This window comes from Acomys minous, assembly GCF_964271855.1.
Source record: "Acomys minous genome assembly, chromosome: 3".
NCBI classification, from domain to species: Eukaryota; Metazoa; Chordata; class Mammalia; order Rodentia; family Muridae; genus Acomys; species Acomys minous.
The window spans coordinates 14,659,689-14,685,822 of record NC_140485.1 but is presented as its reverse complement, the minus strand read 5'-3'; the positions used below and the strand labels follow the sequence as shown (position 1 = coordinate 14,685,822).

At 39.7% G+C, this 26,134-nt stretch overlaps 1 protein-coding gene across 3 annotated transcripts in view; it reads right to left on the bottom strand.

Annotated features, from left to right (window-relative positions):
* Positions 1-26,134, bottom strand: part of HAO1 (hydroxyacid oxidase 1) — a 49,872-nt gene that overhangs the window by 3,432 nt on the left and 20,306 nt on the right. For all 3 annotated transcript variants that reach the window (XM_084774573.1, XM_084774574.1, XM_084774575.1), the window contains 5 exons: positions 22,823-23,078; positions 15,764-15,939; positions 5,971-6,062; positions 315-473; positions 141-210 (listed from right to left, as the gene is read on the bottom strand). In XM_084774573.1, coding sequence (XP_084630699.1) covers positions 141-210; positions 315-473; positions 5,971-6,062; positions 15,764-15,939; positions 22,823-23,078 — 753 coding nt within the window. The remainder of the gene's footprint in view (positions 1-140; positions 211-314; positions 474-5,970; positions 6,063-15,763; positions 15,940-22,822; positions 23,079-26,134) is intronic.

Sequence of the window (26,134 nt, the reverse complement as noted above, 5' to 3'; positions counted from 1 at the left end):
CCCAAGCTCCAAAATGCTTTCACCATAGTGATGGACTGAAAGTCTCTGAAACCATGAGCTCAAATAAGTTCTTCTTCTGGTAAGCTTTCTCTGTCAGCTATTGTGTTACAGTGATACAAATGCAGAGTGCCGAGCCTTACCACTCAGAGCCATGGCCAGCCGGAACTCTTCCTTCAGGAGCTCAAGGACATCTTGAACACCTTTCTCTCCCTAAGTAAGTAAAGATATTAGAGTATTTGTGTAAACCAGCCGAGTTCTATATATTTCGCTATTAAAGAATTCTAGATCATTTATTTATTTTCTTGTCCAATTACCTGGAAAGCCAAGCCCCAGATGACGGGTCTTCCTACAAACACAGCCTTGGCTCCCAGGGCCAGAGCTTTGAGAACGTCCGTGCCTTTCCTTACACCACCATCCAGAAAGACTTCTACCTTCCCTTCCACAGCCTCGACAATTTCTGGCAAGGCATCAATCTAAGGAGAGAAAAACACTGTGTAAAAAAAAATCAGTTCATCTTCACCTCCAATGATTTCAAATGCACCCAACTAAGGCTCAGAGAGAAGAGAGATAAGTGGGTTTGAGGTTGGTGGTGGGGTCATCTCTCCAGGAAGAACAAGTACAATTTAAAATTAAATAGCTTCTTTGTTTCCAAAGTCCAGCATTAATTTTGTATTTCTGATGTTCAAATGCAAATATTATGTCTAAAAAATTAACACACACAATTCTAAATCATTCGACCTTGCATAATTCCCTCTTTTATATAAGTAAATGATTCTGGCTATTATGAATAAGGCTGCTATGAACATGGTTGAGCAAATCTTCTTGTTGTGTGCTGGAGCATCTTCTGGGTATATTCCAAGGAGTGGAATAGCTGGGTCTTGAGGAAGCCCTATTCCCAGTTTTCTGATAGAGCACCAGATAGATTTCCAAAGTGGCTGTACTAGTTTGCATTCCCACCAGCAATGAAGGGGTGTTCCTCTCTCTCCACATCCTCACCAGCATGTGGTGTCACTTGAATTTTTTATCATAATGAGTGAGTTAACCCAGAAGCAGAAAAAGTCAAATGGTATATACTCACTTGTATCTGGACACTAGTCCAAGGGGCATGTCCCATGAAAGTCTTCACTTACCAGGAAAGTGGGACAGAGGGGAGAACATCCTATTGGGACTCTAGGTAAGAGAAGCATGGGAGAATGGGGAAATAGAAGGATCCAGAAGGTCCTAGAAACCTACAAGAAGAATATTATGATGGGCAGAGCTGGGCGCAGGGGTCCTGTTCAAACTATGGCACCAGCCAAGGACAATACATGCAGTAAACTTCGAACTCTTACCCAGATCTAGCCAATGGACAGGACATTCTCCACAGTTGAGTGGAGAATGGGGTCTGACTTTCACACAAACTCTGGTGCCCCATATTTGACTGTGCCTCCTGGATCAGGAGGCCTGGTGGCACTCAGAGGAAGGATAGCAGGCTACCAAGAAGAGACTTGATACCCTATGAGCATATACAGGGAGAGGTGGTCCCCCTCAGTCAGAGTCATAGAGGAAGGGAGTATGGGAAAAATGGGAGGGAGGGAGGAATAGAAAGATACAAAGGATGGGCTAACAATTTAGATGTAATATGAATAAATTAATAAAATATATTTTAAAAGTAAATGAAGTGTCTTACTGGTATCAATTATTTCAAATGTATTTAAATTACATTTAACCACTGGAAATGAATGGTTAAAATGGACATTAGACATTGTAAGTAGTGGTACATAAACCATGCAAGCATGGCTCCTCTCTGATTTAGTCTTCTCACACATTACACCCACATCACTTTGAAAACACTTGACTCCCTGTGATAGGAATATGGCCACGTGAACCTTGAAGACCCCTGTTGCCATTGTCAATTGACAATGTGCTTAGTTTATCATAGAGAATACAAAAGCCTCACAAGGATGAGGTGGAGGCTTATAGTTTTCTTCTTGATCCCTCAAAGGCATTGCTTTTCCAAAGACAGCTATGTATATTCCCGCACTAAAACAGAGTGTACCTACCCACTCCTTGACATGAGCTTTGCCTATATGACCACTTTGGCCAATCACATGAGAGCAGAAGCAGTAGAAGGCCATTTCTGGGCATAGACCTGAAGCTATATCAGGTGTTTCTGCTTAGATTTGTGCTTCTGCTATCTGTCATGAGATAGGGGTACCCAGATCTTGTTCTCTCAAAACATGGGTCCCAGGGAGACTCTTCTGGAGGCAAAACTGTCTCAGCCTTGCCCAGTTGGACCTAAAACTTACAGCCCAAACAGCAGGCTAGTCCCAAGGCTGGATCAAAAGACCCCAGTAGCGGGATGATTCAAGGGAACAATTGTCAGTTTAAATCACATGGTTTTCCCCCTAGAACTACAGTAGTAAGTGATGTAACTGGCTCATTAGATGTATGTGAAAATTTATAGAAATTATCCACATTTGTCCCAAAACGTTTAGATCTGAAATGAAGTACTGACTCCATTTATATATGCTGTGAAAGCCACCACACACTTAAACTGCACTTTTTTCCAGAAATAATTGTGCTGAAATCACTCAAAGGCTTTCCTACTTCTCTCCTAGAAGTTTAGTAGCTGAACTTAAATAGAGTTTTATGTAAAAGGCTGAAAACCAAACACAGCTACAATTTGGAGGAAGTGGAGGCAACCCTTGGCAAGTGGCCCCTAAATGTTTGGCAGGTAGTTTAAATTTCCCCTTTCCCTTTTGGCTTCCATGCCTTGCCAAACATGCTTCGGATCCATTTACATACGTTCCCTTACCTATACATAGTCCCCCTTTTACATTCAGGCTAGTTACATCAACATATAAATGCTACAATTTCCAAGCCATGATGCAAGCCATAATTAAGCATATTTCCCCATTTGAAACCAGAACCAAAGAAAAATATTAGCTAGCTTGGGTTCAATACACATTTTCAAAGTCACACAAATCAACTCTGTTTAGGTTATTTCCAGTGCCTAACCTGGCCTAAAAGTACACTAATAAGGGTACTTAAGATATGAATCCTGGAATATAAAACAGTGCCTACATTTGTGTCTCTGTGTCTGTGGACAGGTACGTCCCATCCAATACCAAGAGATTTAACTTCTTTCTTTTCCCGGAACTGCACTGTCACTAGGCACACTTTACAAAAATAAATAAATAAATAGATAAATAAATAAATAAATAAGATGATCCCGGAGGACTGAAAAATAAGCTGAATAGACAAGCCCACTAGGCGCAGCCCTGTTGACATTTCCTTGTTTTCTTTCCTACACTTTCACTGTTACTCTCTTGAAGATGGACACTCAAATGTTCCAACCAAAGAAACTGAGAGTTACACAGGCGGCAGCAGTTAGAGTAGAGGCGATTCGCCTCCCGGCAGCTGCTGTCAAGCCTCAGCCTCTCGGGGACCACGCCCCACACCTCACCAGGGTTCTACCCGTGTTCTACCCAGGACAATCTCAAAATCACTGATCCAGAGGGTTAGCAAGCTCCAAAATGGCTCTGATGATTTTCCTTTCCCTCTTCAGGTCATGGAGGGAATTACAAACGTGGGGACATCCTCGGGAAAGCAGGGAGGGAGTCTAAATTGCAGGCAGTAGCCACCGATGGAACGGGAAAAATTTAACCAATGTGTCGCTTCTGAGCCTAAGTCTCCCAAACTGGCATGCCTCTTTAGAAAAGTTGCCCCTTCATGAAAACAAACCAACCTGACCTACTAGGGGATGTGCGACCACCGAGAGATTCTCCTACATCAGGCTGGTCTACTGCCCAAACAACTTAAGTCTATGCAATCAGTACTCAGCCCGGCCAAGACCAGAACCCATAGCCTCGAAGTTCTCAGGCCAAAATGCCAATTTCTAAAACTGGGACATAAATAAATAAATGGGAGCTATTATAGCCAGTGAGTTCAGATTTGTTTGTACACCACAAAAGCCAATTAATATACCAAGTACCTCTCAAGGATGGGACATTTAAAGTATGCTAATAAAGTTGATTTTGTCACTCTGATACTAGAGATTCAATTTAGAGCCTCCTCCATGCTAAGGAAGCGTTCTACTACTGAGCTCCACCCCTAGCCCCAAGGACCCCCATTTAAAGAAAAAAAAAGACCTCTTAGATGGTACAGAACATGCCTAAGGACTCAATTTGAGAGTTAATAACTTAACAGTACAAACCTTTATTCAGTACAAATGTTTGGTAGGTGAAATTTTTACAGTGGAAAAGAACATCATATCTGTAAGTCTGAAGTACTTTGCATCTAGCTGGCATCAAAATGAAATGCAAATTTGAAAAAAAAGTAGAATGTTCTAAGGATTCATACAAGCCAGAGAATAGTATGTCAAGATAAACAAAATTTCTGTTTCTGTTCTACAAATTCAAGTAGCAAGACTTTCTCCGTACAAGCAGATGCTGTGAAGAAGAAGAAGAGCTCTGCAGTCCAGACACAGTCTTACAGAACCAACACAGTACCGAGAGAGGTCCAGCCGTAAGTCTGAATGGCTTGCTGCTCGGTCTCTCACACACTACAGGAAACAAGAAAATAACTCAAACTCTAGCGTCCTATTTCAAAACTCCTCCCATGATTTCATACTGTGCCTGTGCCCTGGTCTATGACGTAACCAGGTCTGCAGGACAGTAAGACCTTCTATGCCTCCAGTGTAAAGGTTTATACCACAGCTTCCTTTTAAGCCTTTGAGTGCTCACCTGAAATCCATACACCAAGGGGGGAAAAACACCATTTACTATTGGCTGAGTGAGCACTTTCTTACATTTCTCTCATCATCACGGGCCTTAAATTTGCTGTAAGTATGAGGCAAAACTTAGTCAAGAATATCCTCTCATGAACACAGCACGCAAAGGGGATGGTTATTGTTTTTTTTTTTTACAACAGTCTCTGAGACCACAACTCAAAAAGCCCTTTTAGATAAATTTCCATATTTCCTTGGCCAGAAGGAAGGAAACCACACCATTTAGATATTTTTCCCCTTAAAATCTAGTTAGATTTGATTTCAGAAGATTTATATTTTATTTTTAGAAAACAAACTTCATTTAGCCCGCACACTGAGTCTGTGTCTTCATGCGTAAGTGAGGCATAAATCTGGGCAAACACTCTGAGCTGTGACCAACTTCTCCACCCTGCTTTAAGGAGAGTTTCACTTTCCACCTCTTTTTTTTTTCTTTTCTTTTTCTTTTTTTTAACCTGCAGGCAACATTTAATATCAGCCAGGATACTGTGTCTGTGGCACTAAGTAAGGCTATGTCAGATGGAGCTGACAAGCTCCGGCTTTAGGATTTTTAAGTCTTGGGCAGCTAATCCCACTGTGTACGGACTTGGTTTGCTGCGCAGTTGAGTGCTTTGGGAAACACTCAGCGTGTGAGTGCCCTGGGCACACTAGTGTTCCCTGCTGGCTCGTACTCTGTCATAAAAGTAACTCAAGTGGTCTGCAGACTTTTAGCCAAATCACCCTGCTGGTATGACAAAACAACAGTTCACTGCTACTAAGTTAAGTTATTTCCCCCAGGGGCTTTTGTGATCCCTATGATTGTATATTCCTTCCTCTTTTTTTTTTTTTCTTCAGATGGCCATGTCTGAGTCTTCTCTCTCCTACTTCTGCTCATAAGACACCTACGGTCTACCTGTGCTCAAAAGACCAATTCCTGCCTTACTCACTAGCAAGGCCTCTTTCTTGGGTTCATAAATAGACACATTGAGCTAGTTAAAAATCATCATATTTGCTAATTTAGATAATTACATACCACTGAAAACCTGAGATCTCACATAGTGCCACACAGTTTAGCATAAATTAATACACACATACACACACATACACATACACACACACACACACACACACACACACACACACACACACACACACGAGTTAGACATGTACAGAGCCCTGATTTTAAAAAAAGAGTACGTAGGAAAATCCTAGTGGAAACTCACAGTGGCTGGCACCCCATCAAGTTGTCTTGCCCCATGATTGGACACCAAGATCCCATCCACACCAAGTTTAATGGCTTCCCTGGCATCATCCCCTGGAAAAAAAACAAAACATCATCCTCTGGAAACAAAAGCTTTGACTTTGAATCTCTGGTATTCTAGTAAAAGGAGAAGGACCTTACTCCCACCTGTCTGGTTTAGTAATTTCACCATTAAAACACACCAAATCATTGAATTTAGAATATTAGTGGTAGATTATTCATCCAAAATTAACAATTAGAACAACTTAATTATATGGTAGAACTGTGAGTACACAGTAAAGTGTTATAAATGAATGATTTATTTCTGTAAAGACATACTCCTGCTAACTTTATTTATTATATAATGTTTTATTGGTCCTTTGAGAATTTCATACGGTGTATTTTGGTCATGTTCATCCCCTCCTTCCAACTCCTCCCAGATTCTTCCTCACCTTCCTCCCTGCCAGCTTCCCCATTTCTCTCTCCCTCTCTACCCCTCCATCAAGTCCAGTTTGTACTTAATGACTATTTACTGGGCAAGGGTCTTGCTCTGGAATGTGGTCAGTAGACCAAGTATCACATCATTAAAGAGAACTTGCTTTCTCTGTTAATTGTATTTTTAAAGATTTATTTGTGGGTTGGTTAGTAGGCTTTTATGTGTATGTGTGTGCTCACATGAGTTTATGAGCACCACATCAACATGGTCACCCAGTGAGGTCAGAAGAGAATGTTGTTGACTCTCCCTCGGTGGGGAGGCCTGGTGGCACTCAGAGGAAGGGTAGCAGGCTACCAAGAAGAGACTTGATACTCTATGAGCATATACAGGGGGAGGTGGTCCCTCTCAGTCAGAGTCATAGCAGACGGGAGTAAGGGGAAAATGGGAGGGAGGGAGGAATAGGAAGATACAGGGATGGGATAACAATTGAGATGTAATATGAATAAATTAATAAAATATATTTTAAAAAGACTCTCCTGAAATTCAAGTCCTCTGAAAGAGCAGTAAGTGCTGAGCCATCCATCTCTCCAGCCCTTTAGCTAGTTTTAATTAATAAAATCGTATCATTTCCCATTTAGCAGAACTATTGCGCTACAATATGGAAAATAAAATAGTATGTATGTGGCAAGCAATATCAAAGCAGCCACCAATGAACACATCTATTCCAAACAATATTTAATACATGCCTGCTTTAATTTCAGTAACTATCTTGTGTTATAGTTAAAATGTGCTCAATATATGATGTTGAAATTATAAGATAACTCACTAAATGTGCTTTGAATACATTGATTTCTGAAAATCCAGTTTTAAAATAGATTAAACTCTTGAACTGTTAACATGATTGTTAAATTTTATTTTCTAAACTAATATTTCTATGATGCCCCATTTTGTTAGCTCTTAAGTGCAATATTAAGTAACACCAACTTGATGTTGTCCTAAAAATCAGACTTTGGTGAGCTAAGTGAGTAGGTACAGAAAATGCACTTTTCTATCAATTCAATAACGGAGATCAAAGGCAGCCTTGACTAAGAACAATTACAAAAGATGCTCAACAATGTGTAACTCTGAATGTTTGAATTTTAGTGTGCTACACCACTTTCCACTATATGTCATAGAATACTAAATCTAAAGCATTTTGATGATAATAATATTTAATGGTAGTAATACTATCCTTTTTAAATTATGGGTATTTATTGATGTTACACCAACATGTTATTGTCTGCATATCTCTGTCCTCTCCAACTTCTTCTGAAATCTTAGTACCTGATGTGATAGTATTTTGAGATGGAATCTCTGATAGGCAATTAGAATTGGATATGTTCATGAAAGTGAAGCAAAGTGTTCTCTTCTACTATATTTTCTTTTTGAAATGGGTTGCAAGGACTGGGGATATGAGTGAGATTAGGGTTCATGATGTACAATTCACAAAGAATCAACACAGAGAGAGACAGAGAGAGAGACAGAGACAGAGAGAGAGACAGAGACAGAGACAGAGACAGAGACAGAGACAGAGACAGAGACAGAGACAGAGATATTCCCTTATAAGAAATTCTGCCTTCTTGTCTCTTTGCAGAAAGCAATAAGGAAAGGCCTCACCAGAAACTATCTATCTATATCTATCTATGCTTAATTTTGGCTCCTGTCCTCTGGAGCCATGAGAAAATTTTCATATATATATATATAGTGTTTAGCCTAATATTATTTTCATTGTGACTATTACTATGAGTAGTGGGTATTTGAGATTACTATTTAAGAATTGTTATGACCTGGAGAACCATCATCCCCAAGGTTGAAATCAAGAAAAATAAAGCCATGTAACAAATAACAAGTGGTCAGCCTAAGAGAATATGCATCTGAGCAGTGCTAAATGGAGTGGCAACTTGTATTTGTAAAGTGTGTGTGTGTGTGTGTGTGTGTGTGTGTGTGTGTGTGCGCATGCGTGTGCATGTGTGTGTGTGCATGCATGCGTGTGTGTGTGTGTGTGTGTGCGCGTGCGTGTGTGTGTGTGTGTGTGTGTGTGTGTGTGTTGCATTACTAATTTTAAACAAAGTAGGTTGTGAATTTGAAAAAAGGCTCACAGGGTATTTGGAAAGAGGAGAATAAGGGGGAAATTATGCAAATAAAGTAAATACATATAATAAAAATAGAATTACTTTTCTATCCTGTAGCTTTTAAAAGAATAAAATAAAATTAGTAAGTATACTCTATGATTGACAGCCCCAAACGTGTTTTTTAAAGAGAAACTTTGTGATTTCTTTTCATATGAGTGGCTGGTTTAAATGTATTCCTTTGATGAAGTTGAGAGTTCTAACTGTTTGACATTATTAGATGATTCTGCACAGTATAAATAAAGTATTACTTACTATGACAGATTATTGAAACTGATGAAAGCTGTCAATCTTTTGGATAGAAAAAGAGAAATTTCATCTGTTCATAATTTAATTACTTTATATTGTTTTCATTTTAAAAAAAGAAAATTTGTTGAACTTGTGTAAGAAAAAAAGACTTCAGGATGGCTTCCTTTATCAGCCATTTTTACTTTGCATTTTATGGTTGCTTTACAAGTGGACTTACACATCTTGGTACGTGACTTGACTTTCCTAAAGTTTTAATTGTCTTTCTTTTGTTCTAGTTATTATGAAACATGGGTATGAAAGTCTCAAACCTTTCCATTATTCTAGCCACCCCCCTTGAGGCAGCTGCCCAGAACCCTCTGCCTTCTTGCTTTGCTTTGCAGCAGTTACTCTTTGGCTCCACTGCGTACTTTCGTTCTCCTGTTTTCCCTGCTTTCAGTCTCTTACAAACAGATGGATGTAAGTTCTTATTTGGGTTATGGTTTTGTTTGTAGTACACTCATGCACAGCTACCAAAACACAGGTCAATGAGAAGCAAACTGTCAGCCCTTGACTGATGCATATTTTTGTGTGCTCACTATGTAAACTGTAACACAATCAAGATTAGGCAATTATTTTCCCACAAAACCTTGTAGACTTTCCTCCTTGTTTGATGGAAACCACTGGTGACCTGAACACAGTCTGGCCTATAATCCTTCATAATAAATTATTTTCTTGATTTTTCTCTGTTTATATCCATCTCTCTCTTTTTTTGCCATTTCATCTCTAATAAGGTATGATTTGTTTTCTTAGTCTAATAATTTACATCACCAAAATTCAGAACTTGTCTCTCTTTAATAATGTCTTCCTGTTCTTTTTATGTATATTCTATCTAAAAAGCTTATCAGTTAGATAGTTGACATTTAAAATCATAGGCATGTGTCTCATCTACTTAACTATAATGTTCTATTTGTCTTATTTGTTCATTATATTTGGGAAAATGTCATTGACTTTTGTTCAACTAATCAATATTTTCATTTTTAAGTACCAAAGCTTTAGTATTTCATACCTCTTTTTTATGCTCTATTTTTCCTCTTAAGCAACTCAGAAGTCAGAGTGGGCAAATAGCTCAAGAGATAAAGCATTTGTCATACAACTATGAGGACAAGAGTTCAAGTCCTCAGGACCTCTGTAAATTCCAGATGGACATGGTGGCCCACTCTTAATCCCAGGAAGGATCTGGACTTAAGGTCTTCATGCTAAACTACCTAGACTAGCTGGATCTAAATGTCTATGTAGCTTGTTCAGTAGTACTTTCTGTGATGATGGAAATGTTCACATAGATACAGCCATGTAACTTTAAAGGAAAGATAGCCCGTCCAGCAAATGGTACTGGTGATACTTGGTACCCTCTCCAGAAGAATAAAATAGGATCCATATATTCTACCCTACATGCAGAAAATAAACCAAAGAGAATAAAAGATCTTAATTTAAAACATAAACACTAAAATGCCATGACAAAAGACAGAAAAACCAGAGGCACAGATAAAGATTAGTGAACAGACTTCAATTGTACAGGGAAAAAACCAAGGAATTTTCAAATGGAACTAAAGGAAATTTTAAAGTTTCTATACAACAAAGGAAACTACCAACAGAGAAGGAAAATGCCCATAGAATGGGAGAAAATATATTTTAAACTGCATGTTAATATCTAGTATACTTTTAATGAAAAAATTTAAGTAACATGAGATAGAAAAAAATAGCATAACAATTGATTGCACTGGCTGCTCCTCCAGAGGAGCCAGGTTGGATTCCCAGCAACCACTGACAACTGTCTATAACTCCAGTTCTAGAAGATCTGACTCCTCTCCTTGCCTCAGCAGGAACTGTAAGCATGTGCTACCCAAGCATACATACAGGCAAAACACCCATACACATAAAATACAATTTTAAATATAAGTAAATAAATATTTTGTAAAAAGTGCCACACAAACAAAACTACCACTTAGTATAGGCTAATAGAAGAAAGAGACCTTTCTCAAAAGAACACAAATGGCCAATAAGTAATTTAAATTGTTCGAAACTTTTAGCCAACAGGAAAATGCAAATTAATACTACTTGGTAAGTCCGTATAACTTCAGTCAAACAGACTATCATCAGGAAAATAAAGGACAACTATAGCTAAAGAGGATGTGAGGGAAACAGAAAGACTTACTCTCTGCTAGAGGGAGTGAAAATTAATGCAGACCTATGGAGTTGAAGTGTGGAGACATCACAGAAACTAAAAAGAGAACAAATGGAGCCATCATGAGGTGACCCAGCTAAGCCACTCCTGGGCCCATCCCCAGATGACTTTATATCCTATCACACAGATGCCTGCACACACCATGTTGACTACTGCTGTGTTTACAGTAGCTGAGAAATAGAACCAGCCTAGCTTTTCATCAACTCATGAATGGATAATGAAAATGTGGCCCATACACACCATGGAATTCTAATCAACTGCAGAGAAAAGGGCCATCTTCATGAAAATGGGTGGATCAAAGAATGTTAATTAAGCAAGGTAACCTAGACTTACAAAGACAGACATATGTGTTTTCTCTCTCAAATGCAGAGTTGGCTTCAGTGTTCACATGTGTGTGTCTATGTGGGTCTGGGCCAAAAGAAATAGAAAGAAGAGCATGAGAACATGAAAAGGAGGTGCTAAGGAAGACAAAAAAATAAATAAAACATATATAATATAAGCAGAAAGGAGAGTTGTGGGCATAGAAAGGTAGAAAGCAGGCCAGGGGCACTGGGGAGAAAATGGGAGAAGAGGCCCAACAGGTTCAAATTGGATTCTAAAATGCCATAACGAAATTCAATACCATGCATGCTAACTAAAAATTAAAATAAAAGAGAACTGAAAGATGGCCTTCTTACTCAGCGACTGGAACTTTACTTTAATCTTTATTAACTCACACAGCCAACTGTGACCAGCAGATACTACCACTCTTGACAATGCAGCAAGTAGGAGATGATGTCTAAAATCTAGGTGTAGCTAAAAATATATTTTTGATATGTTGTAGCTGCCTCTGGTTATCTAGCTATCAAACCAAATTATATGAAGAAGTAAGTAATATTTTATAAATTGAGAAGTAAGCAGGTATGTAGTCTTCAATTTGCCTTCAAGTAACTCAGCTGCCATGCCAGAGGTGAGTTGCTTACCTTCAGTGTGTCAACATCCCAATCTACCCAGTGATGACAGTCATGCATACTATATGGGGTTGTGGCGTGCAGAAGCTGATTGTTATGTGCTCAACATATGTTGATCTCTCACATGAGAGAGATCATGAACTATTTTTATTTTCTTAGGATGCAAAGGAGCAAGTGGTACTCAGATGAGCAGGTAGATAAAGTTGGGCTAGATTCATTGTTTTGAATGTTTTGAAACAAGGAAACTATATCTTAGGATATGATTTAAAAGGTTCTTTCATTTGAAGAAGTGGTACTTTGAAAAAAAAGTGTCATTCTGATCATTGAGAATGAGCTTCTGTGTTCTCTGGGCATTGTGGGGCTGTTGGGAGAATGACGGAATGGCTTGTCGTGATGGGATCACGAGGTTGTGAGATAGGAAGAGGCGTGATCAGATAAAAGGGTCCCTATTTGTTACCTGCTTATGAAACTTGCCCATGAGTTGGTGTTTTTAGTTTTTAATTCAATTATTTATTTTATAACCGAAACCAAAAATCTATTTAAAAGATCACAATGTTGTATTCTGGCTTGGCAAAATATTTACAAATCGTTGACATTTTCACTAATCCTCGGAGACCATGATGTGGCATTCCATATTTGCGCTTTTGCCCTTAAGGAAGTTGAGTGTTTAAGAAAGACAGTGGTCATTGGGTAAAACATATTTAAACTACCAAAGCCAAATTCAAGTCCACTAGAACTAACTTCCAGCATTAAGGGCTACAGTAACTTGCATAAATTTAGGAGCTAAAGTATTTTATATATGTGACAACACTTTTGAAAATAATCCAGGGATAATGAAGTAATATTCTTTAAGAATTTCTTAACCTAGTATATGTGAAAAGATCTAATTAGAGAAGCATTTCTTCAAAAACAAAAACTCATATTGAAAGTGAAAAATAAACAGTTTTTAAAAAAGAAACTCTAAGAGGCATTATGCCTTAGCTCACGCATGCTGTTTGTTTGTTTGTTGGCGTGATTTCTAGTGAAGACAAAATCCTCTGTGAAGCACATGCTCTGGGACTCTATTAATGTTCTCCCAGGGCAGATTTAACCACAGCTACAGATTACATCTCAGATTCCAATTTGCATTCATTAAAAATGCAAATCTTAAAATGGTCGTAAGGGTGGATGCTTACTAAATCACCCAACTCCCTGGGGTTTCACATTCCTGAAAACATTAATCCCTGCTCTTCTGCTAAAAGGAAACTAAAAGAAAAGAAAAGGAATGGAAAGGAAAAGAGATGTTCTCAGTCCACCTATGTGACTTCTGGGTGAAAACTTGTGAACGGATGACAACTGGACATCCCAACTGCTTTAGTTCTTCCTCCAGTCCAGGCTGAGCATGTGTGTTGGTTGATATAGTTGTTGTCATGGAGATGATTTTTGTTTGATAAAGTGAAATAAACTGTTATGCCATCTAGGATAAACTTTACATGTATGAATAACTTCCGTTCAAACACCACTCTATTTAGCTTGTTTTCTGAGCCCTCTCATTAGATACAACCAATTGTTTTCACTAAGCATCTTACCTAACAAAGACTTTCTCTATTATATGCAGAACATTGTGAAAGCCTGAAGGAATGAGCCAGATGTGACTAAGAAGAGAAGTGGTGATGTTGAGTGATGAAAAGGGGAAAGTCCTAGGTACAATTGTAAGCTATAGCTCCGTATGTAGAAGTAGTTTTCAATGGACCCCTTGCTGCCTAACGCAATTCAGTACATTTCCCTGATGTGCCACAGGACAAAGTTGTATGAAATTATATGAGTTGAGAGTCCAAAATTGTGAGGTCAGGTAAGTGAAAAGACTTCAAAGATGACCTTGTTACTTCACATGCCTCTGTTTCACTGAGCCAACCTGGGAACTAAAGTAAAATTGTACTCATCCTCATGTTTTCGATCCAGTTCCTCTAGAATTAGTTGCACTAACCTTCTACTCACGGGCACTTGCCCCGTCTCTCAGGGGCATTATTCTAAGTTTACACACAATCAGCCTATGTAATAGCTGTATTCCCTGCCTTCAAGATGGCTTCTACACATGGTGTTAGGGATATCAGCGTTCACCCTGAAATGGAATGATTTAGCCCGTGTTTAAGATTGCCTGGTACCCCTCTATCTACCAGAGTTTACTCAGTAGACTTCTATCTCACCATCAGCATCGTTTATATTTTATTCTGCTCCAAGTGCTTGTCTCCTGTTAAAAACATGTATAATTTTGGCCAAGGCCATCAAGTTACTATACGTCCAAAGTTAGCACAAAGCCAGATAATAAATGTATGTGAATGAATAGTTGAGTGGAAGGATGGATGGCATAGCACCTCCAGGCTGAACTTCTTCTGTAGCCATTGTTGGTTATAGCTATAGAAAGCAGGAGTAATAGTTGTGACTGATAAGCTAAGTGCAGTTGTCACGTAAAGCTGTGTATGAAGCAAGACACACACTGAGGTGTAGAACTCATGGCAATTCTGAGTCAGGACAGCGCTCAACTGGGAAGCTGTGTTTTGTAACTTGTTTTTGATTCAAAACCAAAAATTAAGGCTGAGCTCTGTTTAAACACTTCTCTATTATGCCTGAGTCGCAGTGGGTTCATTTTTTCCTTTGACTTTTATGAGCTTGAGCTTCATGTCTACATAAATAAGATGACAGAATCAAAGTAGGAAATATACCCAGAGCTTTAGAATAAAGGTTACATGACACCCATGTGTTCAAGATAAATCTGTATCTTTAGATCCTAAGGTTTTCGTAGACACACTCATTTTAAAGTTTCTTACTCAAACAACATATTTTGGTAGTTTCTCTAAGCTCATACCTTTTTAAAAGGTGTTTTAAGTATTTTTAAAGGCATGAAGATATTTCCATTAGTGAGCATGCTATACTGAGCAGTTACTGTCATTTTTGTAGTTTCCAGGGGGATTTCAATACCCGTGAATACTGAATGCAGAGCCAGATTTTTCAATACCCACATCTTAATAACTCGGAATTTTATAATCTTCTCCCATTCCCCAAAGAGAGATTCTGAAGAGTCTGACAGAGTTGAAAATTAATCTATGTCATGGAAAAGAACACAATAAAAACACAAAAGCCTCCTGAGTTAGGTCTGGTGGCCACAATGCCATCCTTCGGGCTTCTCTTTGGCTTCAAATCAACTACCGTTGCCTTCAGGTAAAGCAATGAGCTCGTGATTTTCTGTTTAGTTCTTGAAAAGTTCTGTGACTCAGTAACAGCTCCAAAATAAGGCTATGACATTCCAATAATTTGGAAAAAGTTACTTCCTTTTTAGTGAGAATCTAGCTCTGTTTCAGAATGTTACCTACAACCGAGAGACTTATTAAAATCCAAAGAGATATTTGGATGTCCAGAGAGATCAGAGAGACAGCTCAGTGGTCAAGAACACTGGCTATTCTTGCAAGAGTCAGGTTTGGTTCCCATCACCTGTAGTGGCTTACAAATGTTTATAGGATCCATATATCCATATATCCATAGGATCTGATGCCTTCCTCTGACCTCTGAAGGCACCACGCACACACAATGCATATATAGACATAAAGGAATATTCATATACATAAATGTTTGAGAGAGAATTGGTAGCTGAAACACATTTCAATCTTAATATGACATTTTCCATCAATTTCAATTACTCTCTCTTAAAAGCTGCCATGACTTTATCCATAAATGATCGTAAAGTCAGTGTGTAGCAAAGTAGAGAAATGACAAACCTCTCAAAATGCCCTTTACAACAATAGGCAGTGACGTCAATCGTCTGAGCCACTTAATATCATCCCAGCAGAGAGATGGGTCTATGGCTTGTGCCACGTATTCAGCAAGTCCACTGTTGTCTCCAAAATTCCCCTTTGGAGAAAATGCCAAATCATTGGTTTCAAAGTTCTTCATCCTAGAATAGACACATACGATGGGAATTAGAGACAGCTTTTACCTGACTTGGGGAAATTTGGGGAGAAAAGTCCCCCTTTTTGATAAATCACTCAGTCATATATAGGTTGGTTATCTGCAGATTTTCTAGAGTTTGGTGTAGAACTGTGTTCTAACTGTGACCATCCACCTAGCCACCTAAAGCTTACTTTACATATGTGTTTTAATTCAGACAAATCAGTTTTGAAGATCAGTATATGGCTGTGTTAAAACATTTCCTGTGTAAGCCAGTTTGCAGCTACAGACAATAGACTGGATGCTATTTTCAGCCAGCTATGCAAATTTAGCATAATAGAAAACATTTGTATGGTGTTTTATTGTTTACAAAGGCCTTTTATATACTCACAGTTGCACATTTCTTTTCTTGAAAATCTTTTAGAAGGTAACGTTGATTCATTACGATTTCAGTTTTATATAAAAACAGTAACGTAACTCAAGTGCAGAATGAGATGACCAAGAATAAAATTAGCTCAGGACATTATTTGGGATCTAGCCCAGGTCATTTGACTGCTAACTATCCAGTATTTGCTTAGGTGTGTTGTGCTGTGGGCTTTGATAGGGATTGGGAAGTGTCTGTCAGTACAGAAGTCTTGCTTTTCCCTCCTCCAATCAGCTATAACCAGGTTTCCTGGTTAATGGTTCACACCGTGACCTTCCAGAGAACCTTGGCAAGGGCCTGGCTTTCAAATGATCACAAACCACCATTCTTTCATTCCTGTGGGATTTTCTTAGTCCTGAGCTTTCATGACCACCCAGCAAACTGGAAGCCACATCTCCTGCACCTCTGGGTAGATTCACTTTGAGATGTGCTGTGCATCTGTAGAGTGTTCCCGCGGGATTAGGTGCTTCAGTTGCCCACAGTTTACCCATCGTCACAAAACTCCCTTTTGTTTAATTGTTCCCTTTCTGTTTAGTTTCAGACATCCCTGTGCCCTACCTGGTGTGCAGAGTGTGGCTGGGATACTGCACCTCCTACTCTGCCACTCTCTCTGTGCCGTTCTTTCTCTTCTCTTCTCTTCTTCCCCCCCCTCTGCATCCCTACTCTTTTTCTTTACCCTCTTTCTGTGCCTCCCCTCCTCCCAATAAACTGGCATTTATATATTATAAGTTCTTCTTGCAATTACTCATCCCAATGTTCTGTGCACTTCTCTATATGCTAACAAACTTCACCTTCTGAAAGGTCAACTCACACTTAGCCAGTGGCTGAGATTTGTTCCCGGGGAGCCACAGCCTGCACATACCACCCCTGGCCTTCTCCTAGCTCAACTTGTTGATCTAGTTTGACCAAGTAGCTCTCTAACTCATGGCCGAGACTCTACTGCTGGATCGCCCCATGCTGGATATCCTTTTCCTTGCTCTTGCATGTCATTCTTGGATATATTTGGACAGTGCCCCAACCTAAAGACAAACTTCATTCCGCTTGCTGCTCTGACCATACCATATGGATGATTGACAATGCGGACATGCAATGGCATCTTCATTGTGGCTTAGCAGTCTATAATCACAAGATTTACTTGGAAACTAACCACAGGAAAGACTTCTCTTGAACAGCTGAAACTCAGCTTGCTTTCCTACACACCTTAACTGGCCTGCTAGGCATTCTTCTTATGGGTGACTACACAGATGCTAGATTAGTCCCGGCTCACTTTCCCATCTACCAGCTCTGCCACTGAACATTGAAAAGATACTGGAGCAGTGACTAAGACTGCATGTCTGCAGATGGAATTATCAAAGTGTTTCATATTATTTATATTTATATTATATAGATAGATATAAGTGTAATATTTATATTATATAGTATTTATATTTTCAAAGTGTTTTTATACCTTCTTTTCACACAAAACTGGTTGATAATTAGCTTCCACTTCCGAACATTTTAGATAAAATGACTGATGGAGAAGTTAGAGTGCATAGAACCATCCTATGAACATGAACTTTCAAACAACCCTACTCAAGCAATTGTATTAATGGCAGTTTTCTCAGTAGAATTGAACATAGTCCTGTAGATTCATGGATATAAAGACATAAATAGTTGGTGCTTATCTAGTTGTTGGATTTCGATAAAATGCCTGAGCTTTTCCATTTGTCAAGGCACTTAGGGTTATACAGCATTTAACAGTCCTAGGTCTTATGTGACCCTCTTAATGTGAAATGAATTAAGCTTTCTGTTCAATCAATGTATCCTTGGACAAACTTACCCCATTAATTCAATGATACTAAACGTCAAACATAAATAATATTGTCAAAAAATAAAAGTGCAATCTCTCTATCCCATCAATAGACCAGGAGAAAAAAGGAAACCATCTGAACATGTCCCTGCCCCCACTCCAAACAGGCTGCAGTGCTTCAGCAGGGGTGGGTGAAAGGGTGAAATGGATAGGAAAAAACAGAAACATGGATAAAATTATATAAATAACTGTTGTTATTCTTGGACCGTGCAATACAGATCAACACTTGAATGAATGTTGCCTTACAGAAATCTCAGGGCACAATGAAGCCTTGTTGTTACTCTAAACTTTGTTCAAAGCCAGAAGCCAAGAAAAAGTTTTCAGATATCTTGACAGAGAGCTACGATGGCGTGCTTTACTGATGGCTCTGAAAGAAACTGCCATGAATGCTATTTTTATTCAGATTGTGACATATATGCGTCACACACACACACACACACACACCATCCTTAAAGTACCTTCTAATATTTATTTTGTAAAGAAGGAAAAAGGCAATACTGAAATATTAACATAACTATTCAGAACTTCATTTTCAGAATCCTGAGCTGATAAATGCCACAGGGACAAAATTTCTTCCTTGTAAGGAAATTATTATTCGTGGAGTGTCTCTTAGTATAGTTTTTTTTAATCTAACAGAGAACTTGATTTTTATTTTAGTAAGTTAGCATCAAGTGACGGTAGTAATGTCTAAAGTTAAATATCTTTTTAAAACCAATAATATGACTAAGAAGAAAGAGCAGTGATGATAACACACGATTTGTAAATGTAGATAATGTAATACGAAGGAAAAAGCCACATCTCTATACTGAACACTCCTGAAATAGAACAAAATAAAAAGCAGATAAGTTCACAAGTCCATCAAGTACAGAGAAGAGAAGCTCGCAGTTTGCAGGAGAAGGGGACAGGCAGTCAGCCTCTCTTTCGTGGTTAGGAAAGCATCGTGTTCAGAACATGCCCTGGTCACTTCCTCCTTGGTGTGTCCAGGTGGTCTAAAGACAGACTGGGGCCGTAAACATGGAGGTGCAATCCTGCTCACCTTTTTCCTACTGTAGTGGGAAAATCCCATCCGCACTACTAAATGGTTTAAATGCTGGATAAATAATTATATTCCAAGCACCAACTATTTATTATCTGTCCCTGTTGTAGATCCTTAGGAAAAAAGAGAGTGAAAGATCTCCATCCATCCCAGAAACAACCAACAAGTATGTTGGAGAATGAAGAGGGACAATGGGGCAGAACAGGAGGCAAGCCAACGTGGAGCAACAAGGCAGACCTCAATGGAATGCTACTATAAAAATGAACTCAATAGGGTTAAGTTTTTTTTTTTGTCATTGCTACTACAACAAATGACCACAGATGCAGAGCTTTATGTCACACATTTGTGGGTTGGACATATGGCTTAGCTGTGAAGAACAGTGGCTGCTCTTCCAAGACCTTTGTTCCATTCCCAGTACCCACATGCCATCTCATAACCATCTGCGACTCTGGCTCCAGAGTACCCAATGCCCTCTTCTGACCTCAGTGGGACACAAAGCTGCACAGATACACATGCAAGCAAATCACCCGGACATGTAAAAAATTTAATAATACATTTGCAATGGTTAGAAAGACCAAGATGGTTTTCACTGAGCTCAACTCAAGGTGTCGAAGGATATCCAGTCCCTCTGCCTGTCTAGAGAAGAATATATTGTCCATCTGTTCTTTGAGTGGACACGCCTGCTCTGGGCCACATGGACCCAACTCTCCTTTTATTACCTCTACTTCCTCCTCTGGCTAAGTCTTTCCCTAATAAAAAACTCTTCATTTGTATAGAATGTCCACCGTGATAAAAAGAGGACCATCTCCTTTCTCAAGACCTTTAACTCAGCTCCGTTTGCCAAGCTCTTTTTTCCACATAAGGTGTCATGTTCCAGGGTTCAGGTGTATGTGTTAAGAACACACACCTCTGGCCTCGATCACTTTTCTTTAAACAGTCTGGTACCGTGGATGGGGTGTGTGTGGGGAAGTAGATTACTCTTCACGCAGGTACATGAATCATGTCCGTGGAGCATGGCCTAGGCAAAACCCCCCCCCCATCTCCCCCCACCCCCCGTCAGGGCTCGGGAATCCGCATTGTGAGCTGGCTTTATTCCTGTTTCTTCCAGCGGAGGATTTCCCTTTTCCTCTCACTTTCACACTTTCTGTAACGTGCGCACACGCATATGTTTTGCGTATAGACCAAGTGGCCATTACCAACCCTCTGAACTCTCTCTGCTCCCGGGTGCCAACAGTCAGGGCCCTCCCCTCCACCCGGGCAGAGGAAGTAGCAAAGGCTGGAAGGAGCCAGGCTTAGCAACTCATTCTCCCCTGGATTTCCTGTCTCCCTCCCTTGCCAAACCTCACTTCTGAAAAGCAGGCTTCACCTTCTATGAGTCAGGTCAGAGCAAAAAGAAACTGATTTCATATTGGGGTGTTCACAGATGAAGAAGCTTAGGAGGCGGTGTGTGTGTCGGGGTGGGGGGGCCGCTGAAGTGCTGCTTAGCAGAGACTACTCAGAAGTGTGCCCATTGGGATGGGGTGTGGCCAGGTGCAGGATGTTACCGTGTTCCCCATAATCTAAATGTATTATTCATGATTTGATCATCTTCAGAACAGAGCTGTGACAAGCTGGAAACCCACGGCCACTCCAGCGAACACTAACAGCTGAAAGGGGTCTTTGTTTTAAGGCTAGCCACATCATCTGGGCAGAAGTCCAGGGGCAGAGGAAAAGGGGGGAGGGGTCAGGCCTGTGGCTCATCATGAAGTCACCCTGTGTTGAGAAGCAAGGGTTCCCAGCCAGGATATACAACAGTGTCCTCCTGCCCACAAGACTAGATACCTACATGTTTGCTACTCAGAGTAGGAAGCAGGAAGCAAACTCCATGGTTTGATTACCATCACTGTTGTTGAGAGTGATGTCATTAGGAAAAGAGGAAAAGGGTCATTTCTTCACAAACAACCAAAGGAAAATAAGGAGTGTTTCCTGTAGGAAACTGCAACAGTGTAAAACTAATTATTTTAGAAACGTGTGTGTGTGTGTGTGTGTGTGTGTGTGTGTGTGTGTGTGTGTTTGTGTGTGTGTGCGTGCGTGTGTGTGTATGTCAAAATAAAGAAAGGGTGAGAGGTGAGTGAAGAGTACATATTATAGAAGTTGGAAGTGGTTTGCTCCCTACATGGTATCTGGGTAGCCTATCCATCTATCCATCAGAACTATGGCCCAGCTTTACTACCAAGTCTTTCATTAACTTATAAGACGTACCACATACAAAAACAATAGCCCAAAACCTGCCTGAGAGTGACAAGCACTCCCACTAATTACATCACACATTGACACACAGCATAACAGCAAGGTCTTGTGTGTGGTATTTGAAAGTCTCTTAAGTATATTCACGGCTATAGTAAATGACAATTTTGTGGTCTTCCACAAGACTGGATATTCTTTCTGTAACACATATGAGGTCCCATTTACAGTAATCTGTTTCCCTTATTGGAACTGACTTGAGCTTTGCATCTGTTCAGTTTGAATTCTTTCAGAAGATAAACAGAGGATGCTTAAATGCGACTTCCTTTGCTTTTATTCTTTCAGCTTTTTTCTGTCTTTAAGGCCCTCACTGTTTCAAACACAAAATGTAGACAGAGGGAGCAGTGTGGCTCCTGTGGAAAAGTTCTACACTCCATGGAAGGCTTCCATGGTCACCAAACATCAAAGGCATCTGCTAACACAAAGGTGTCTGGTTAGATATGTATACCTCCAAGGAATGTCATACATCTATCGCAACTGGTTTGAAAAATGCAGAAGAGGACCTTTTGTCATAAAATATGGAAAGAGAAAGCAATGGGGAAAGATGCCTCTAGCTGAAGGAACCTGCAGTCCTTTCTCACTGAGCTCCACTGAGGTCCTGGCTTTGACTCAAGTTCCTAACATCCTACATGGGCAAGAACAGTCCAAAGTTAATAAAAGGATGAATGACCTCATGAAATCAGCATAGTTCAATTTTAAGTGTTTGATGCATGGTTTCTGTCAACATGAATGAGTGAGTGAATTGATGAACCCTGCTCCATGGATGATGAGCCACATGAATGAGAAACACAATGAAGTAGAAGATAAAGGATCAAGTGCTTGGCTTCTTTTACCTCCATGTTTTTATCCTTTTTCCATCTTTTTAACCCTAGCTGCTCCTACTTCAACTAAAATTAAAATATGAATGTGAGTCTTTTATTTCCATGAAGTAATAGGGCACCAGGATCACAATAAAAAAAATTGTGACCTATACAAAACTTATGTGTATTCTATTTCATACTTCCCAAAAACCTAGTGCACTCTGATAACAAAATCTTTTGAATTTTACAAATAGATAGTTACAATAGCTCAGCTGTACGACATCCCCAAGCAACATCGCTTGCTAGAGATTCTGCAGTGGCTTCCTCTAAAACAAAGAGCCCATCATTTCCGGTGAGATGTCTCACAGGTGTTGTCTTTACGGAGATCTATTTCTCCATGGTGTCTACTTGCAAAATAAAATAAAAATAAAAAGCCACATTTGGAGGTGGCTTATGAAAGGGAAAGATAAATCCTCCTTTCAGTCTAGGAGATCATACCTGAGCTGTGGCGGCAGCTTGAACCTGTTGCGCACATCATCAAAGCGGTTGCCCAGGTAAGGGGTGTCCACTGTCACAAATATGGCCTTGTAACCCATCTGCTCAGCTCGCTTCACTAGCTGCCTGCTGACCTCGCGGTCTTTGTAGATGTACAGTTGCATCCAGCGAAGTGCCTCCGGGCCAGCCTCCGCCACTTCTTCTATTGACGAGGTGGCCCAGGAGCTCAGCATCATGCCAGTTCCCACGGTCTGACAGGCTGGAAGAGGAAGAGGAAAGCTAAGGCAGGCCTAGAGAAGCTGTTCCTCCTGGACCAGTGTCTCATTCAAGGGGGAAAGGCTTCAGCAAATGCAAGCTGGCATGAGCTCAAGTCTTTAAAAATAAATACATAAAACATGTATTGATTGTAACTGTGTTTATTATATACATGTATATAATATGTATAACATATGCATATTATATATATATGAAGAAAAACAAATAAATAACAAAGATTGGTATAGCTTAAGGTAGAAATACTGAGAGAAACCTTAATGACCATTTTAGGGTACTGGTTATAGCATATGTAATTAATATATACAAGGAAATACATATAACCATTAAGGATAGCACTATTATGAAGGATAATTTTATATGTTAGCTTTTCTAGGCCATGGTGTCCAGATATTTGGACAAACAACGTTACCATAAACGTATTTTTTAGTTGACATTAGCATTTAAAGTAATAATAGAGTTGAGCAAAACAGATAGCTTGCTGTTGTATGGCCTCACCTAATCTGTCAAAGACTTAAAGTATGACCAACCTCTCCCAAGAAACAAAAGGAAATTCGTCAAGCTGACTGTTATTGATCTTAACTTTAATATCACCTTCTGTCAGGTCTCCAGCCTTCTGCTTAGTCTACAGAGTTGAGGTTTAGGTGCCTCCATAATTATGTAACCCAAGTCCTAAAAATAAGTCTCTATGATAAATAGCATTAGAGAGATGACAGATAGATGGGTGGATGGATGGATAGATAGATAGATAGATAGATAGATAGATAGATAGATAGATAGACAGACAGACAGACAGACAGACAGACAGAGAAACAGACAGACAGACAGGTAGAGAGATAATCTTGGGTCTTCTATATTGGGAGCTAGATCTTATTGATTCCATATCTCTGGAGAACTCTAGCTGTTAAAATTGTAAAACATTTATAGACATACAAATACAATCAAGACAGACTAAAGATAAAAGTTCAAGAAACAACACATATGCCATGATTCCATATTTGTACAAATCATAACTCACCTAAACAAATTAAACATTAATAAGTCACGAAACCATGGTGACTTTAAATTTTCCTTCCTTTTTACCTTTCTCAATACCTTTTTAAAAGTGTTTACTAAGACACATTCTACCTTTGTGCCCCCCACCTTTAAAAATGTGTGCACTAGATGTGAAAAGCAGATCCATCATTTTGAGCAAGGTAGCAATAAATGGGAAAATGGTCTAAGAAGCCTTACCAGAACATTGGCGATGGGATTTCCTCCCTCATAGGTAGTAAGACTTTAGTAGAAGAGAGGTTGACTTGATGTTACATGTGGTACAGAAAGTTCCAAGAAATAAAGCACAAATATCTAGTGCTGGCTATGGGATCCCCAAGTCATTCCTACCATCTGAGTTGTCACCTTGTGTCAAATAGGAATAAATGCATTTGTCCAAGTGGCATTCACAGTGTGATAACAGGAATCAGATAAGACGGTGTTTATGAAATTTCTCTGAGAGGTGCAAGAGCTTCCATGTTCAAACTTCAGCCAACAGCCAAGTTTCCTGATGAGCTTATAAAAGAGTACCTCATGGTCTCACCTGCAGACTCTTGCTCCATTGGTCTCTTTTGAACTCCAAGTATTTGACTAATCCAGACAATGCTGCTGCCAACTATGCTAGACCCGGCTTAGACACCATCAGCAGCTGATAGAAGAAGTACTTTTAAAATGGATTTGGTTTTTAAAGCATGCACATTACTTTTCCAACACCTTTGATTATATCCTCATCTCAAACAAAATATGTAAGTTTAAGAGCACCATGCCTTTAAGACACTGTTCATCCCAGGAGCTCATTTGAGAATTTATGTAATAGGTTCTCATGGCTTGCAAATCACTGTCCATAAGAAACACATTTTACTAGGTAATAATACATCTGGATCCTTGTCTGATTTTCATTAAGTTTAACAATGTGGAAACAACACCAGAGGGCATTGAGTGCCTGAGTCAGAGTCTTCTAGCCATCACTTTACCACACACACACACACACACACACACACACACACACACACACACACTGATGTCCTGAAGATGTGACCTAACTAAGGTCATATAGAGTTGAACAGTAAGACAACAGAATTCTATATGTCTATCTTTCTAGTACTGGTATATGCAAGAGTCTCTGGTAACCAAGCACAGATAAGTATATTTCCTCACAAATGGTTGAGCAAAGGGGACATTAAGATAATGGGGAAGCTTCCATGAAGTTAGCAGTGTACTCAGTCACAGCTCTGCCAGTTGTAATATGGAAATCGCCAAGGACTTCCCTTAGCATATTAGAGTTATCTATAGGCATTCTGTAAAGGTTGTTACAATGTTAAGAACAACTCACAGATCATTCCAACAGCAGACTTTCTGATTTGCCCAGGCTATTAGTATTCCCAAACACCATGACACAACCATTTGAGCACAGACGCCCATGTCTGCATTACTGTCCCCTGCTCTGGGGCTACCCATCCTCCTCTTATGTTTTCTAACTTACCTTTCCCTCCAACACTGGGGATCAAGCCCAGGGCATGCTAGTCCTGAATGCTGCCACTGAGCCATGGCCCCAGTCACTGCCTTTATTTTTCAGCAACTAAAAATCATAAGGGCTGAAATTTGGAAGTGAGGGTCATAAACTCAAAGTTACCATTGTCCCTGGTGGAAGGAATGGAACAGACGTTGGTGACTTGATAAGAGCCTCCTGGGAGCAGAGGGAATATCACATCTGAGCAGGATGCATCACCATGTGTTGGGGTAAAGCTATTGCAACCAGGAGAAAGACAGGGAGAAATCTTAGGTGGTCACTTGCTGTGTCCAAAGGAAATCATGGATGGATTATAACTGTTGCTTTTCAACATATCTTTACCTTAGCGTAAACTAAAGGAGTATGAAATTTTGCACAGCTCATTTAGAGATAGAACTGAAAATGTGTCTATACAGGTAAGAGCAGAGGTGAGAAAGGCTGCTCCATGAGTCCCGGCTTGACATTCATACTCCTCCATAGACTGGAGTAGGCCCAAATGG